Genomic DNA, 16,012 nt, shown 5'->3' with positions numbered 1-16,012 from the left:
TAAAATAAATAAATAAATAAATAAAACTTTCCAAATGTGTCCAGTGTCCTGCCTCTCTGTTAGGGGGATGTGCAGTGGAGGTCTTCTCTGTGAGCTCTTTCTTGATGGCAGCTGCTATGACTATGGAATCTACCATTGGACCCTTCCTCCATAAAGGCCTGTCCTTATGGAAGACTAACACTTTATTGGGCTTGCAGGGGCTACATCTGGTTCCTTCCAAACCTGCATCAAAACCAAATCCACAAGTGCGCTCAAAGGAGAGACTGCCCAGGAAGTAGAAAGCCAGCCCCAAAAGCCTCGAGGAATACCGATTCCTTCTGGGAGAGGGTTTTGGTGGAACACCTCCTCCTTCTGTCTTAATAAATTCTAGTATCTCACCAAAAGAGAAGTTCTTCTGGGGGGAGGAGCTAGGGGAATCCTCCACTGCATTAAAATCTGAATCTTCAGTGAGGGACTCCTGCAGGGAGTCCAACAGCCTTCTTTTGCATGCATTTTTATGATGTTTTTCCCAAGTGGGAGACTCTGGGGAAGACTCCAAAGTGGATAGGGAGACGACAACATGGGCTGTCTTGAGGCCTTGGGGGGCTGGCTCCCCTGAATTAGCAAAAAGCGAAGGAAAAGAACCCAAAGAACCCAATGGGGGAAGGGCTGGATCCAACTGGGAGAGACAGTTACCTGCTCTCTGGACTTGGAGAGGTCTCTCTTGAAGGCCAAACTGACACTGGCCTTGAAGCAGGCCCTGTAGGTTCAGAACAGTCCAACAAACATGTCCCAGGGACCGATCCAGCTTAGGTATGAAACTGAGTTGACATGAGCCAAAACGCAGAGAGGAACAGAAGGATCCAAAAATCTCAGAGTCCACCCAACTCCCAGGACTGATGACCTCTTGGTTCTAGGACCGATTGAGATCCGATGCAGCCGGAGTCAATTGAGTCAGAGTGATTGTCAAAGTCAACGAGACCCAGTCTTTCTGATCAGACACAAGTAATCCTTGGGATACACTTAGATCCATAATCACCAGATCTGAAGGTCGGATCGGAGAAGGAATAACAATCATGGGAGAAGGATAAGCGGCCACCCCCCCCCCCCAACAGTGGTCAGTGCAGAGAGGACTCTCACCTGGATGTGGGTCCTCAGGAATTTCCTCATCATCCTGTCCACATCTGCTTTGGACAAGCTCTGCATTGACCTAATAGAAGAAGCCATAAAAGGTGGCCTGGAAATATTTTGGAAGGATCTCTCTTGCTGGAAGGAAGAATGTAACCTATGACTAACTGATGCCAGGGAGAACCTGGGTCCAGGGAATGACTTGAGTTAGCAAACGTATCCTTATCGGCTCTGAAGTAGATGATGGCTGCAAGGACTTCTGTACTTCCGGGGCCAGACCCGATGGACCTGTCAGATCAGGAGACCTTTTTATACTTTTCTTCTTATGTTTTTCAGAACTCTTATCCTGAGACACTTGCTTGCCCTTATCTCTCTCTCTCTCTTTAAGCCATTCTCCCTCATTCTTACTCTTGGGACTATTTACTGGAGGGAGGAGAAAGAAAAGAAGAAGACTGAGAGGTGTTCTCTTGCAGAGGCAGGAAGAAGCTTCTTTAAAGTGAGCTCCAATTGCTGGTCAGAAAATGCCCTGGCACTGAAAGTGGATCATCTTCTTCAAGGTGAGCACCCCCCCAAACAACAGAGACACTTTGTGTGCATCTTGAGGGTGGCTCTTGTGGCTTCTGGAAACACACTTTTTGATCTCAGAGAGGCCTTGTCTGACAACCTGGAAAAATGTTAAACACCTCAATGAAAACTCTCACAAGAAAAAAAAAAGACAGTGATTAACACTACCTGTACATCAAGTATCCACAAAGTAGAGGCTACCATGATACACTAGACAGAGCAAAACACCAGCCAACAATGAAAACTTTAGCCCTGACTGACTGCAGTGAAAAGTGGAGGGAACAACCACAACCTAATGAAGAAACTTTTTTTCATATGGGGAGGTTGGAAAAGATCACAAAGGAAATAAGGAAGAAATACTAGCTAGCAAAACTTCTTCAAAAGGTGTCGCCACTTATCTGACAAAAGCACCCAGCCAAGAAGATCTGTGTCTGTCGCATTCGAGTGGCAAATGAGATCGGAGGTAATTCAATTGGCAGAGGGGAATTATAGGTAAGAGAAGGAACCTAAGCCGTGGATACAAAGTCTAAGAGCTGCCAAATGTCAGATCTTTATGGATTAGACAGACCCATCAGTTGAGGACAGACTGAAAAGTTGATATTGGATCTTCTGCTTTCCTGCATGTGTGACTGAATCACTGTAATTTAGTCTCCTTGACTTTTCTGTAACTGGGACAAATTTGGTTTCCACTCTGATGTAATTTTTTTCATCTGTCCCACAATGTGCATCCTACTTCCCCATCTGAGGCACTTCAACTCCATTAACCTCATACTTTCAGCTTCTTTGGCATACACTACCCCTGACACTTTGTTCCTGCTGAGTGTAGCACTTCTGATACTAGTTGTAACCTCCTTATTCAGACTTCTCTTCTCCTCATCCACAACTCCCAGATACATTAATATGTTAACCTGTTCTATTATTTTCCCTGCTTTCAAAGTTTAAGCTTCTTCTGATTTCCCCAGTTTGCTGCCACAGCTGTCTTGACTGTACAGCTTCATCCTACGCAACTTCAGGTTTGCATTCCAGTCCTATCATTGACTGAAGTTCCTGTTCAGAGTCTGTCTGTAGTGCCTCATCACCAGCATTTGCTGATCTTGTTCCCCTCTGACCTGTTTGTTGATGTCATTAATCACCAGTATGAAAAGGAGTAGGCTCACAATTATGCAGCCTGCAGTAATTCTACCAATGTTTCTGGGATTTTCAACCATTGCATGATTGCATAAATGAGTTATCTTAAGACCTTGCCATGTGCATTCTGCATGTGTAGGAATGCCCACTTCATCTCTTTCCTTATCTGTAGCTTCTCCACTCTCTGTCTCGCTGTAAACATCAACTGGTTCACTCAGTTATTCACATCTTAGCCAAATGTCAACTCACAAAATGTTCCATGACTGAATGGTCTAGATCTGATCCCACTAAGACATACTTCAGATCAGCAGTTTAGGACATGCCATGGAAGACAGGATAACAAAACTGCATTTGGTGGAGTGAGTTCCAGACGTTATGGATGTTTGGTCCAGATGGGAAATGGTTGCAAAGAAATTCAGCCTTTGAATATGTGAGATAAGTTTACCTTATGATTTTACAATTTCTTAATTTTGTAAGCATTTAAAATGTTTTAAAGACATTCCTATATTCAACATATACAATGTGTTGATTCTGTCAAAGCAAACAGCTAAAACAGCCTCAGAAAGCAGGCTAAAAATCACGCTTTCTTAGTTTATAAAAACACAAATGAACAGCTGCCTACCTCAAAGCAGCAGTTCACAAAACTTACCCAAGGAAGCTTGTTATCATGAGTGTATTCCAAGGTAGCAATGTACGTAGGACATGTATACTCTCTCATAACAATATAAGCTGCTTCAGGATCCAAAGCAAAATTAAACTCTGCACAGACTGTCCTGTTGCCTTGACCTAAAATCAGGAATCATTTTATTGGTGTAATTATTACAGTGTAAGACTCTTGCATTATGCAATTAGACAAAACAGGCATATTGAGTTATCATTTATGATAAAACAAAACATAAATGTAAAGAGGACAAGAAGCTGCAGAAATTATTTGTCATTAATAATACACTTTTAGGCCCTGTTACCTATTCTGTAGATCATGAAGAAGTGGAACTGTGTTACACAAGGCTACTCCTCATAAGTAAATACTTGGCTTCTACATACAGGTATAGCCAGGACTACTGCTGGAAAATATTACTAGTTGCCTGTAGCAAAGAACACTTGTTTATGCATATTAAACACTGCCTCTAATTCAAAAACATTGTTCAGCTCTGAGACTACCTCCAAGCATGGGGAATTTTACAGCCATAAAATAACATATATAGACACACCATATCAAATGACCTATGAGAAAGTTTTCTGTAGTGGCTAACAGCTGGTATTTTGTCTTCTTATATCTGCTCAGCTCATTTTTTAAATTTTCTCTAGTTACTACATGCAGAGATATGCACTGTTCGTTAGGTTAGGAGGGCAAACTCAACCCTCAAAGTCACCACTTCAGCTTCCATGCATAGAGTGAGTACTGTCTGAATGACAGGCACACAGACACAAATACTTACACACACACACACACACACACACACACACACACACACACACACACACACACACACAGAAATGAAGAGCAAAAATATTCTTGCTGGAATTGCAGGAAAACACACCTTCCACTACTAGACACATAGAAAGGCTCTCCAGATATAGAGGCAAAAGGAAGGTAATAAGCATTCAGTAAAGGTCAAAGCTTGATGATGGTCAAAAGACAAGATCTCCAAATTCAAGCTCAAAATATTGAGGAGTCGAAGAAGGCCCTTCTCCTAGGACCATAGTCCAAGCAATAATGCTTGATGAATGGATAAAACAATAACAAACTGTCTGGAGTACAAATGCATTCAGAACCAAGAACTACAAGCTGCCACACTTCTGTAGACTGGCCCGTGACAGCAGCATTTTACAACAGTTAGTGAGGTGTCTGCTGGCAAAAAGACAGTGCAGTAAGTGATGCACTTGGATAGATTTGCCTAGCCAGTACAAGTCTCTTAGCTGGAGGGGTGAGGGAGACAACAGCCGGTCTGTCTTCCTGAATATACTCCAGGTGAAACTTGAACTGATGTTGTATAGTCAAAGTATGAAGGACTCTCTTCTCACCTCTGGATTCTGCTCCAGAAAGTAAACAGAGAAGGTGAATGGAGTAGTTTAAGGACAGTTCTAATCCATTTTTTGGAGGAAAAATGTGTCAGCCCTAAAAGGCAACTGATGCACATGGAACACCAAATAGGGTTCCTGCAGATAAGGGTCTGCAGCACAATGATCCTGCGGGCAGAGGTGATAGGTTCATAGGTTCATAGGTTTATACTAGGCTATCTGCCCTAAGGCATTTATAAGCCTAGCCCAAAGTTTTGTGGCTTACGCCACCCCTTATATGAAAAAATACTGTGCCCATTAGTTTGTTGTGCCTCTGTCCAGCAGTGACACAGAGATGATTCCCGGGGTAAACCTACGATCTCCCATCCACAGGTCAAGATTTCTCTTGAACAGAGCCAGCGAGGTGCTCTGCCTCACATAGACCGGGATTTTATTCCACAGCATAGGGAGTCTCTGAGTGATAAATCTATCCCTCCAGCACATCCTATTTATATCCGTGCTAAGGTTCAAGTCGCTTGCTCTAGTGGTTTTGGTGGATTTGGATTTTTTGAGGAGGAGCATGTCCATTAATTCCGGGTTGGACATGGCCTTGTATGTCAGGCACATGTCACCTCTGAGCAGACGGTATGCGACTGAATAGAGCTGGAGTTTCTTCAATCTGGCAGCATATGACAGATTTTGGAGTCCCTTTATCCTTTTGGTGAGGAACTTTTGGGGTCTCTCCAATTGCTGCAGATGTCGGGTGAGATACATCCCGAATGGGGCATTGTACTCGATCATTGGTTTGATAAGTGAAGAGTACAGGGGAACAATGACCTCACTAGATCTGGATGTGAATCCCTTCATGATCAGGTGGGCAATGTAGAAGGTCTTTCTAACCACTTTAGCAACATGAGTGTCAAAAGAAAGGCCACCGTCAACCTGGGTCCCCAGGTCCCTGATAACCTCTTCTGTGCTTAGTGGATTGCCACCTATATGGTAGCTTGGGGTTACCTTGTTTTTCCCGAAGGGTATGACTATACATTTTTTGGCGTTTAACTTCAGGCCATGGCTCTGGCACCAGCTATCTGTTTCCGTGAGTCCCTTCTGAAGGATATCCGTGTCTGATGCACTTTCCACTATGGCGCCCAGTTTGCAGTCGTCTGCAAACTTTGTCAGCCAAAGTCCTCCCATGTTGGCCTGTACTTCTGAGAAGTAGATGCTGAACAATAGGGGGCCAAGGACCGAGCCCTGTGGGACACCACTTGTGACCGGCTTGGAGTCTGACATAGCGCCAGCAACTCTAACCCTGTGGGTTCTGTCCTTAAGCCAGTTTGCAACCCATCTTGTGACATATGGGTTTACATTTAAGCTGGTATGTTTTCTACAATACCCGAGTGGGGTATTGTGTCGAAAGCCTTTGCAAGGTCAAGGTAGGCTGTATGGACTGCCTTTCCCTCATCAATGGCCTTGGTGACTGTTTCGAAGAAGTCGACCAAGTTCAAAAGGCATGATCTGCCCTTGACGAAGCCAAACTGGGTCGGGTCCAATGTCTGCAAGTCCCCTATATCTTTGTTTATGAGCTCCATTATGATCCTCTCCATAGCTTTGCAGACTAGACTTGTTAAGCTTATGGGGCGGTAATTACCAGGATCTGTAGAGGCACCACCTTTGTGGAGTGGGACCACAGTTGCCGTACGCCACTCCTTGGGCACGTATCCTGTGGTAAGGCTGAGATTAAACAGCTGCCTTATGTGCGGGTTTAATTCCTCATTTAGCTGATGTAGCACACAGCCGGGGACACCATCCGGTCCCATTGATGCTGTGTTTTTAGCTTTAGAGAGAGCAGCTTTCACCTGCGCATTTGAGATGTCTGGGAGGCTACACTCCGCTGGGATAGTTATCTCTTCTTTAGGGGGGGAGAGGTGAAGTTTGCACTGAACCTGTCTGCCAGTATGTTGGCAATGTCTGTGGGTTCAGTGATTTTTGTATCATTTTAGACTAATTCTGAGCATATCTGGGAGTTTCCACCCAGGTTCCTAACATAGCTGAAAAAGGCCTTATGATTGTCCTTTGAATCCATGGCAATTTTTCTCTCAAAATTGGCCTTAGTTGATTTTATGAGTGCTCGTATTTTTTACTAATAATGATCAGGGGTGACTTCCCTTTTATGGATTTTGTTCTATCATGTAATAGCTTTCTCCTCTTGTTGTAAAGTTTGTTAATGGCTGGGGTCCACCAGTCTGGACGTTTGCCCTTTGTGGAAAGAGTCTTGGTTTTATTTGGGATTGCCTGATCCATGCAGTCCTGGAGGTGTTCATAGAAGGCATTTGTAAGGGCTTCCGCAGCTTGGGTTGTGGTTTCCACTGGCTCAGGGGTCTTGAAGGATACCACACCAGTTTTGAGTAGTGTGAAGTTTGCTTTAGAGAAGTTCTTCACTGTGGTCTTTTTTGTTTGGGGTGGGGGCGGGATGTGGATTTCCAGTGAGATTTAGTTTATGATCAGATCTCACCAATGAGGGATATACTTCCGGTGTGGAGCATTTTGTCCCCATGTTTGTGATAATGAGATCTAGTATATTTTCTCCTCTCGTGGGAACAGTGACTAGCTGTTCCATGGCATTTGAATTTATGAACTCCAGGAACAGTTGGGCTAGAAAGTTAGGGCTTGAGTAATGTTGCCAGACTATATTCGGGTAGTTGAAGTCACCCAATATGATGGTGTTTGGAGATACATTTATACCCTCCAGTGTCTTCAGGAAGGCTGTGTGGGGTTCCTGAGTTTGAGAGGGTGGCCTGTAGCATTCTACAATTTGTAGAGCAGTTTTGCCTATGGTTAGTTGCACCTGGATGGTTTCCGAGCTTTGCGTTGCCACCAACCTGGAGGTGTGGGTATCCTTTATGAATATGGATACACCCCTCCTTTTGTGGTGTGGTCCGGGTTTTGTGGCCGGAACGCATGATATGAGGTAAAACCTAATAGTGCCGGGGTGCTCTCAGGAGCCTTGAACCAGGTTTCAGTTACAGCACAGACATCAATGTTCTCCATACTGAGAAGGGCCTCGAGTGCGTGCATTTTGAGATTTAGACTTCTGGCATTGAGCAGCATTACCCTCAGTTTCTTCCCATTTTTGTTTTCTAGGGTGGTGGGTTTAGAATTTGAGCCATGCCTAAAAAAGGCACTATGGGGGTGGCAAGAGCCTTAGCCAATATCCGGAATCCCAGGGGTGACAGGTGCAAGCCGTCCCTTGCGAAGCAGCGTGGCTTGTCAAGCATGTCATCCCAGGCAGACAGACACTGGATCCCCTTTGAATGACACCAGACATTAAGCCAATTGTTAAAGCTGATCATCTTGTCTCTATATTGTGGCATCATTCTTGCTGAAGGAAGGATACTGCTCAGGGTCAGGGTAATACCTGCCTGGGCTACATAATCAGAGAGCTCCTCTATGATATCACCAAGAAAAGTGTCTTCCAGGAGTTGAATCAAACAGCCATGTGAAGGGTGGTGGCAGATGGGGCTGTTGCCCCGAGCAGTGTGTTGCTGTGCTACACTAGTGGCAAAATTCGAAACTATTTTTTTTTTCTTTATTACAAATAACTTTTACTTTTTTAAACTTTTCTTTCCCCCTTTGAGGTTCTATCCCCTGCGTTGCTCAAACTCATAATTTAGCAACTCAATTCTGATACAGAATGAGATGGAGACATAAACAGATGCTGCAAAACAGTTGCCAAGCTACAGTGTGGTGAGGGCAGGACCTCTGTTCTATATTACTTCTCCACTGCTATAATGTGCAGTGAAAAATACAGCAGCTTCTTTCAGGACCCCAGCCCCAAAGTCATCATCGGGCACCTCAGAAGAGGGCTTTAGCTTTGTCAGTATGCTTTATTATGTTGTCAACAATTTGTATCTCAACATTTTTTTTAATTCAACAGTACAGTGTGCTTCTCATTTTGGCTAAGACCGAGTGTTGTACTAAACACTGGTCTCCACAGACAATCTTGCTTTATGTCATGGCACCATTAATATAGTGCTGTATTGCAAGCAATGCCTGTTCCATGTTTTTTTCTTTTTCAATAGAATATATTACTTTTCCACTTTTATAAAGTGGAATTCATTTGAGACCCCCACATCAGGCATATCAGAAGAAAAAGGGCTTTCGGTATATACAGTAATATTCTTTTGTTAATATTGTGGGTCAGATACTAAAAGACTTTCTCTGCTGTAAACCTGCTTTATGCATAGGACTTACATCACAGTAAGTTACTTACACCAACAGCAGGTCTTTTGGAAGGTGGCCCTGTGTCTTCCATTGTTTTATTTGAACATTACAGTGTTAAATGGTGGGTTCTACTGGCATTTAAAAATGCTGTACCTTGTTTTATATCACAGCTCCACTCAAATAGCACTGTGATACAGTGCAAATGTTTTTTTTGTTTTCGCTAGTGTATTCATAGGTTCATATATTTGTACTAGGCTAACTGCCCTTGTGGGCCATTTTAAGCCTAGCCAGTTATCCCATGTGAGAGTCAAACCCTGCACCTTGTGTTTGTAAGGCGAACACCTTAACCATTATGCCAACCTCCAATCCAAAAATAACCAGCCCTTGCAGGTCTTGAACCCAGGACCCTGTACACTATAGTCACAACAGTTAACCACTACACAATGGCAGCTGCCTTAAATTGTAACACAAAATATCCTAGTCAATACTCCCACATCGCAGTTCCATTCAGAATAGTATAGTTTGAGCATTTCAAAGCATCACCTTTTACCACAGAACCGCTGTACGTAAGCAATGTCTGTTTCATCTGATAAAAGGCAAAGCAAAATTTCACAGCTCCAATCAGAAAAGTACTACAATACCAAATGTTATGTCCATAATTGGTTAGAAATACTGCATTGTACTTCCCTGTTGCTACTAAGTGCAACATAAGATGTCACAGTTAAAGTCAGAAACACCCCACCACCCCACCCCAAGGTCAAAGCACCAGTCACAGAAATACACTAGGTATTTCAGAATATTCTTTAATGGGGGGGGTGTGGCCAAGGTGATAGCAGCACACTTCTGATGCTCTGCCTATAAAGATTGTTTCTGACAGGATTTTTGTGTTTTAACTTAAAAAACTTTGAAGATTTTCTCGGATGTTATATTTCTTGATCTTGTGGATTATCTACTAAGAAGAAACTCAAGTTTTCAGAGACTTTTTTCAAGAAAATTCCTGTCAGAAGTTTTACTACTGCTTAGTACAATTGGATACAGCCATGAGCCACACAAGAACCTCTCCTCAGGACAGTTCCATGAAAAAACAACTTCACACAATAATTTTCAGTATACAGGACTTCTCTGTAAAAATGGTTAACCTGGAAAAAATTATGGAGAACATGAAAAAGGAAAGTAAGTAACAAATAGAAGACTTTGCTCAACTAACAGCCATAGAAGAATCTGTAAATGAAATAGATTGGATACAGATGGAAAATGTCACACAGAGTTCCTTCCTAAAACAGAACCTCCTATTACAGAAAATAGAAGACCTGGAGTCCAGATCAAGAAAGAATAATATCAGAATATATGGAGTTCCAGAAAAGATGGAAGGCAAGCAACATGATCCTGTTCTTAAATGAATAGTTGCCTAAGATACTGAATCTTCCTGAATCCTTCTCAGTTGGGATTGAGAGAGCTCACAGGTCTCTTTCCAATTCATCTCTCACCAAGAATCCAGCTACAGTAGTAGTAGAAGACTTTCAACTTTTCTCGGTTAGGGGTTGCCACAGCGGAACTCCGGTCCGCTCATGATTGGCAGTGGATTTTTTTTACGGTGCCGAGTTGCCAGTCCAACGCCCAACCTTCAAAGAAGGCATGCCCATTCACGCTCGCACCTACCTACAAGTCTTTAATGTCACTCGACCGCGGGGAGGACATGCAGACTCCACACAAAAGGTGCTCTAGCTGAGAATCGAATGGGAGAACCTCTTGCTGTGAGGCGACAACGCTAACTGCTGCACCACCACGGCTTAAGAATCCAGCTACAGTAAGATCTATTATAGTAAAGTTTTTATCAACACAGGACAAAGACTTAGTACTGAGAACAGCTTGGTCGGGAAATCCAATACAAGTTAATGGAAAAATATAAGATGTGATAATGATTACACTTCCACAATAACAAAAAAAAAAGAATGTGTTCCTTTTATCAAAAACTTGAAAAAAGCTGATATAAAAGCTCAGATTTTATTCCCAGCAAGAATCAAGATTACCCTCTCGGATGGTCAAAAAATATTTAACAATCTTGAAGAAGCAGCAGACTTTGTGAAGAAAAGCAAACTGTTGGATAAAATAGAAGCTATGGACATCTCATTACCAAGTTTGAAAAGACACGCTATTAATGGCAAATTATCCACAAATGACAAAACTAATAAAAAAACTAAAAGGTAAATACATCAAATAATTTTCATCTGTAACACTATCCAGCAGACAGAATCTATGTACGTGTTAAGAAACAAACCTCAAGGTAAATGAAAAAGTCTTTATATATATATATATATATATATATATATATATATATATATATATATATGTATAGGTTTTTTTTCTTTTCCTCTCACTGGTAACTATAACATTAGAAATTCATATGAATAAGTTGACTTAAACTGCATCTAGCTTCCCAGCACTTGGTTAGAAGCATAGATAGTTATACAACACTGAAGTAACACTGAAAACTTATTTATACATACTCATAATGCTTTTAGATTATAAACCTAAGAAGAAATATGGTATATAACATTCTGGGAGCACAATCCCCTCATTACAGAATTATATTTGTTAGCATATAGAATTTAATGATAAAAACGAGACAGCTACATGCTATACACAACTATTGAGAGGTGAAAGCAATACTTTGTATTCCCTAATAGCTTTGTGCACCTCAGGTTGAAAAGGGGGGGGGGGCAGTAAACATGCAGTTGACAACAAGTAGACCGATTTGGTTTTAATCTATTATACTGAAAAACTGAGAGCAGAAGTGTAAAGAAATTAATGTTTTATGTTTATAATTGATTTGATGTTTAAAGAGCATGGTATTTTCATAGTGTCTCTGTAAACACATTTGATGCTATTAGCATAGCGATAACTGATGCCATTAACATAATAGTTTATTTTTTATCATTATGACGATGGTTGTGTATATTCAGTCCTTTTTTTTTTCTGTGTGTAAGAAACTTGCTAATATTGCCCTTGAGACACTTCTTACTGCCAGAACTTTCAAAAGCTTCACTTTTACAGTCTCGAGTGCAGTCCAGTTGTCTCTTTGTACACAGCAGCTGTTTTTTTTTAAAAAGTACAGCACGAAGGAACCGACAGCGTGACCCCTGAACCTTTATCACCACACAATGAATGTATGCGACGGAAAAGATGGCAGAATCCTGCAGCCATGCTTCAATAACAAGATCTACGAGTCTATTCAGATCACAGAAATGCAAACCTACGAAAACGAGCATTAAAAGGTACTGAAAAGGATATTTGCTACTAGTTTAACTAGAAATATTTAAAAGGTTATCCTGAATATGAAAATTACATGATCGGATAACTACATAGATGTATACAGCAGCATAGGAATTTACAATGGTTAAACTGCCATGGCAAACTGGAATTAAACTAATGGCAGCAAATAGAAATACTGCTGTATACATGGCTTACAGGCATATGCTATAATTTATTAAAAGCATGAGCCTGCACTTATATGTTTAGAAATGTATGTAAGTGATATTTTAGTCAACTATATACCAACTCAATGATATGTGGCAATATGCAAATCCATATTATAGAAGTTACACATATGCATTTTCTTGTGGGTATATACACTAATACAGATGTTTTTTTTTTTTCCTGGGGGAGGGGAAGGGAGGAGGAATGGAAAGGAGCAGGAGTCACACAATGGCTCAACTTATATAAATAATATGCAATGCAAACTAAACAAACGTTTTGATCTATATGTGGCATATATAAAGTGATGAGACATGATGGAGGCAATTTGGAATAAGCCTTATACAAATGAATGGTATAATATGAAAAGGATCAGAGTTATCAGATGTGTTTTTTTTTGAACTCTCACAACTGCTTTCTTTTATTATAATATGCTTAATGTTAATTTAAAAAGTTTTTGACAAACACATAACCCTCACAGTATTCACTTGGACTGTGTGTTAAATACCAATTTAGTTAAAACTAGGAGGTCATTATGATTACTACATTCTATTGTAAGAACATTTTATCAGTTGCAATAACACATACAGATGGTTTGATGTAAATGTGCTACATAGTCATCTAGAATAACCAATATAAAATAAGTACAAGGCTTTGTTTATTCCATTAGAAATAAGTAATAAGAAGTTATGTACTCACCATAACGTTCCATCTGAGTAGGTAACGTCATTTGTCTGCAACCTTTGGGTATCGGATCCGAGCCGGCAACTTATTTCACAGCTATAAGATCCGAGCTCCTAGCTCCTCCCCTTACCCATAATCCCCTGCCAACCCTGACTGACCTCAGATCAAGTTTGCCCTCATACAAGCAGCTAAAAGGCTAAATACGTCCCGAAGGGGACTAGAAGAAGGACATCCAGGAACTAAAATTCTGAAGGTCAGGGGGAAGGAGGGGGGGATGGTTACAGACAAATGAAGTTACCTAGTCAGATGGAATGTTATGGTGAGTTAATCTGAAGTAGGTACTTCATTTGTCAGCAACCTTTGGGACAGAATCCCCAGCTACCTGGATCTTGGGCGGCCATCATGGAAGGATGTTCCGGAGCACTGCGGAGCCAAAGGATGCTCTCCCTCTGGAGATTACGTCCAGCTTATAATGGTTGATAAAGGTATGAGATGAGGCCCAAGTGGCTGCGGAGCAAATATCATCTAAAGACACTCTAGACCTAAAGGCAGCAGAGGTAGATATAGAGCGAGTAGAATGTGCACGAACTCCCTGAGGAGTGGGCCTCCCAGAACTTTCATAGGCCAATAGAATACACTGTGAGATCCATCGTGATAAAGTAACCTTAGAGACAGATTTACCTAAGTTAAATTTGGAAAAGGAGATGAACAACTGGTCGGATTGTCTATGACCAGCAGTCCTGTGAATGTAGAAGCGCAGTTGTCTATGCACATTTAACGAATGCAGTTTGTATTCTCCGTTGTTCTGATACTTAGGAAAGAAGACTGGCAGGTTAATGGATTGGTTGATATTAGCCTCTGAAGCCACCTTAGGAAGAAATGAGGGATTGGTCCTGAGGTACACTCTATCCTGGTGAAAGGCCAAGTATGGGGGTTTTACACAAAGGGCCTGAAGCTCAGAAACTCTTTTCGCTGAAGTAATAGTGACAAGGAACGCCGTTTTCCAAGATAGGTACTTAAGATCAACCGAAGCAGCAGGTTCAAAAGGGGGAACTGTTAAGGCCTGTAGGACTAGTGATAAATCCCAAGGGGGTACAACTTCCTTGACAGGAGGTCTGAGCAGGAAGGTACCCTTGAGAAAGGTTTTACACAATTTTGCCGTAATCAAAGGACCTGACTCATGTCCCACATGGTAATGAGAAATAGCTGCCAACTGAACCTTGACCATAGAGCAGCTAGCCCCCAATGAAATAGACCTGTAAGGAAATCCAACACAGCCGGCAACGGTGCTGTGAAGGGATCTAAATTATGATTCTCTGCCCAGATGGAGAAACGCTTCCACTTACTGCGATAAACCTTTCTAGTGGAAGGTTTGTGTGCTGCTACTAGGATGGCTTTAACTGGGGAAGAGATTCTGGGAGTCCTGACTAGGAGTGGAACTGGAGCAGCCAAGCTGTCAACTTCAGGTTGTCCAGATTCGGGATCGGGAGACCTAGGGGATGAGATATTAGATCCGGTAGGGGGATCCAGAATCCAAGGAGGATTTACCAGGTGAGACCACAGGTAAGGGAACCACGTTTGACGAGGCCAGAATGGGGCAATGAGGATCATTCTGCTCCCCAACCGACTGTCTTTCTGTATGAGTTTCAGCATCATGGGTAGAGGTGGGTAAGCATAAAGTAGACTGAGAGGCCAAGCATGCACCAGAGCATCTCTCGGGGATTCCCCGAAGGGGGGAATTAGAGAGAAGTAACTGTTGCATTTCGTATTTGAGGGAGAAGCAAAGAGATCGTAACAGGGTTGCCCCCACTCAGCAAAAATCTGCTTCACTACCTGAGGATTGAGAGACCACTCGTAAGGGGAAAGGATGGTGCAGATGAGTCTGTCCGCCAGTATGTTGGACCGTCTCGGAATGTGCGTTGCAATAAGAAAGCGGTTGGTGGAGATCGCCCATTCTCACACTCTCATGGCCTCTCGACAGAGACGATAGGACCTCTTTCCCCCCTGTTTGTTGATGTACCAGACAACTGACATGTCCGTCTGTATTGCAATAGTTCCTACAGGAAGAAGGTTCTGAAGTGCTTGCAACGCCAACAGCACCGCCCTCATCTCCAGGACATTGATATGCAAAGAGGTCTCTGTGTCGTTCCACGTGCCTTGGACCGTCCTGCCTGAGCAATGCCCCCCCACCCGAGGCGAGAGGTGTCCGTGGTCACCGTGGCGAGGGGAGGAAGCGTGGAGAAGGGGCGTCCCGTATGGAGGTCCGGAGATTGGAGCCACCATAAGAGAGCCCTCCTGCAAGCCCTGCTGAGGGGAATAGGATGGCTTAGGGAGTAATGTAGAAAGGACCACTGGACTTGAAGGGTCCATTGTAGGACCCTCATATTCAGACGAGCCAATGGCAGAAGAGTGATTGCCGCCACCATGGAGCCTAGAGCCATCAGGACCAATTCCGCCGGTGGAGCTTCTAATTGGAGGATGGTCCCGCACATGAAGCCTCAGGTTTTGCAGTCGTTCCGCAGTCAGGAATGCTAGAAGGTTTCTGGTATCCAACTTGGCCCCTATAAACTCTATCACCTGAGTCGGAGCAAGAGAGGATTTGTCCATGTTGATAGTGATGCCCAGCTGGGGAGCAAGCCGGAGGAAGTAGTCCCCGGCTGAGCAAAGTAGATGCCTTGTCGGGGTGGTCAGGAGCCAGTCGTCCAGGTATGGAAAAACCTGCATTCCCTGGAGTCTCAGGTGGGCCCCTATCACTGCTAATACTTTGGTAAACACCCTGGGGGCTGTGGTGAGACCAAAGGGAAGGACGCTGAACTGGTAGTGACTGGCTCCC

The 16,012-nt window shown here is 42.8% G+C and overlaps 1 protein-coding gene across 1 annotated transcript in view; it reads right to left on the bottom strand.

Moving 5' to 3' along the window:
* LOC122802130 (pyrimidine-specific ribonucleoside hydrolase RihA-like) overlaps positions 1 to 16,012 on the bottom strand; it is a 295,157-nt gene that overhangs the window by 187,126 nt on the left and 92,019 nt on the right. The window contains exon 4 of the mRNA XM_044071812.1: positions 3,449 to 3,585. Coding sequence (XP_043927747.1) covers positions 3,449 to 3,585 — 137 coding nt within the window. The remainder of the gene's footprint in view (positions 1 to 3,448; positions 3,586 to 16,012) is intronic.

This window comes from Protopterus annectens, chromosome 5.part0, assembly GCF_019279795.1.
Source record: "Protopterus annectens isolate FY-2018-M chromosome 5.part0, PAN1.0, whole genome shotgun sequence".
NCBI lineage: Eukaryota > Metazoa > Chordata > Ceratodontiformes > Protopteridae > Protopterus > Protopterus annectens.
Note: the sequence above shows the minus strand (reverse complement) of the source record. Positions and strands in the feature narration are given on the sequence as shown.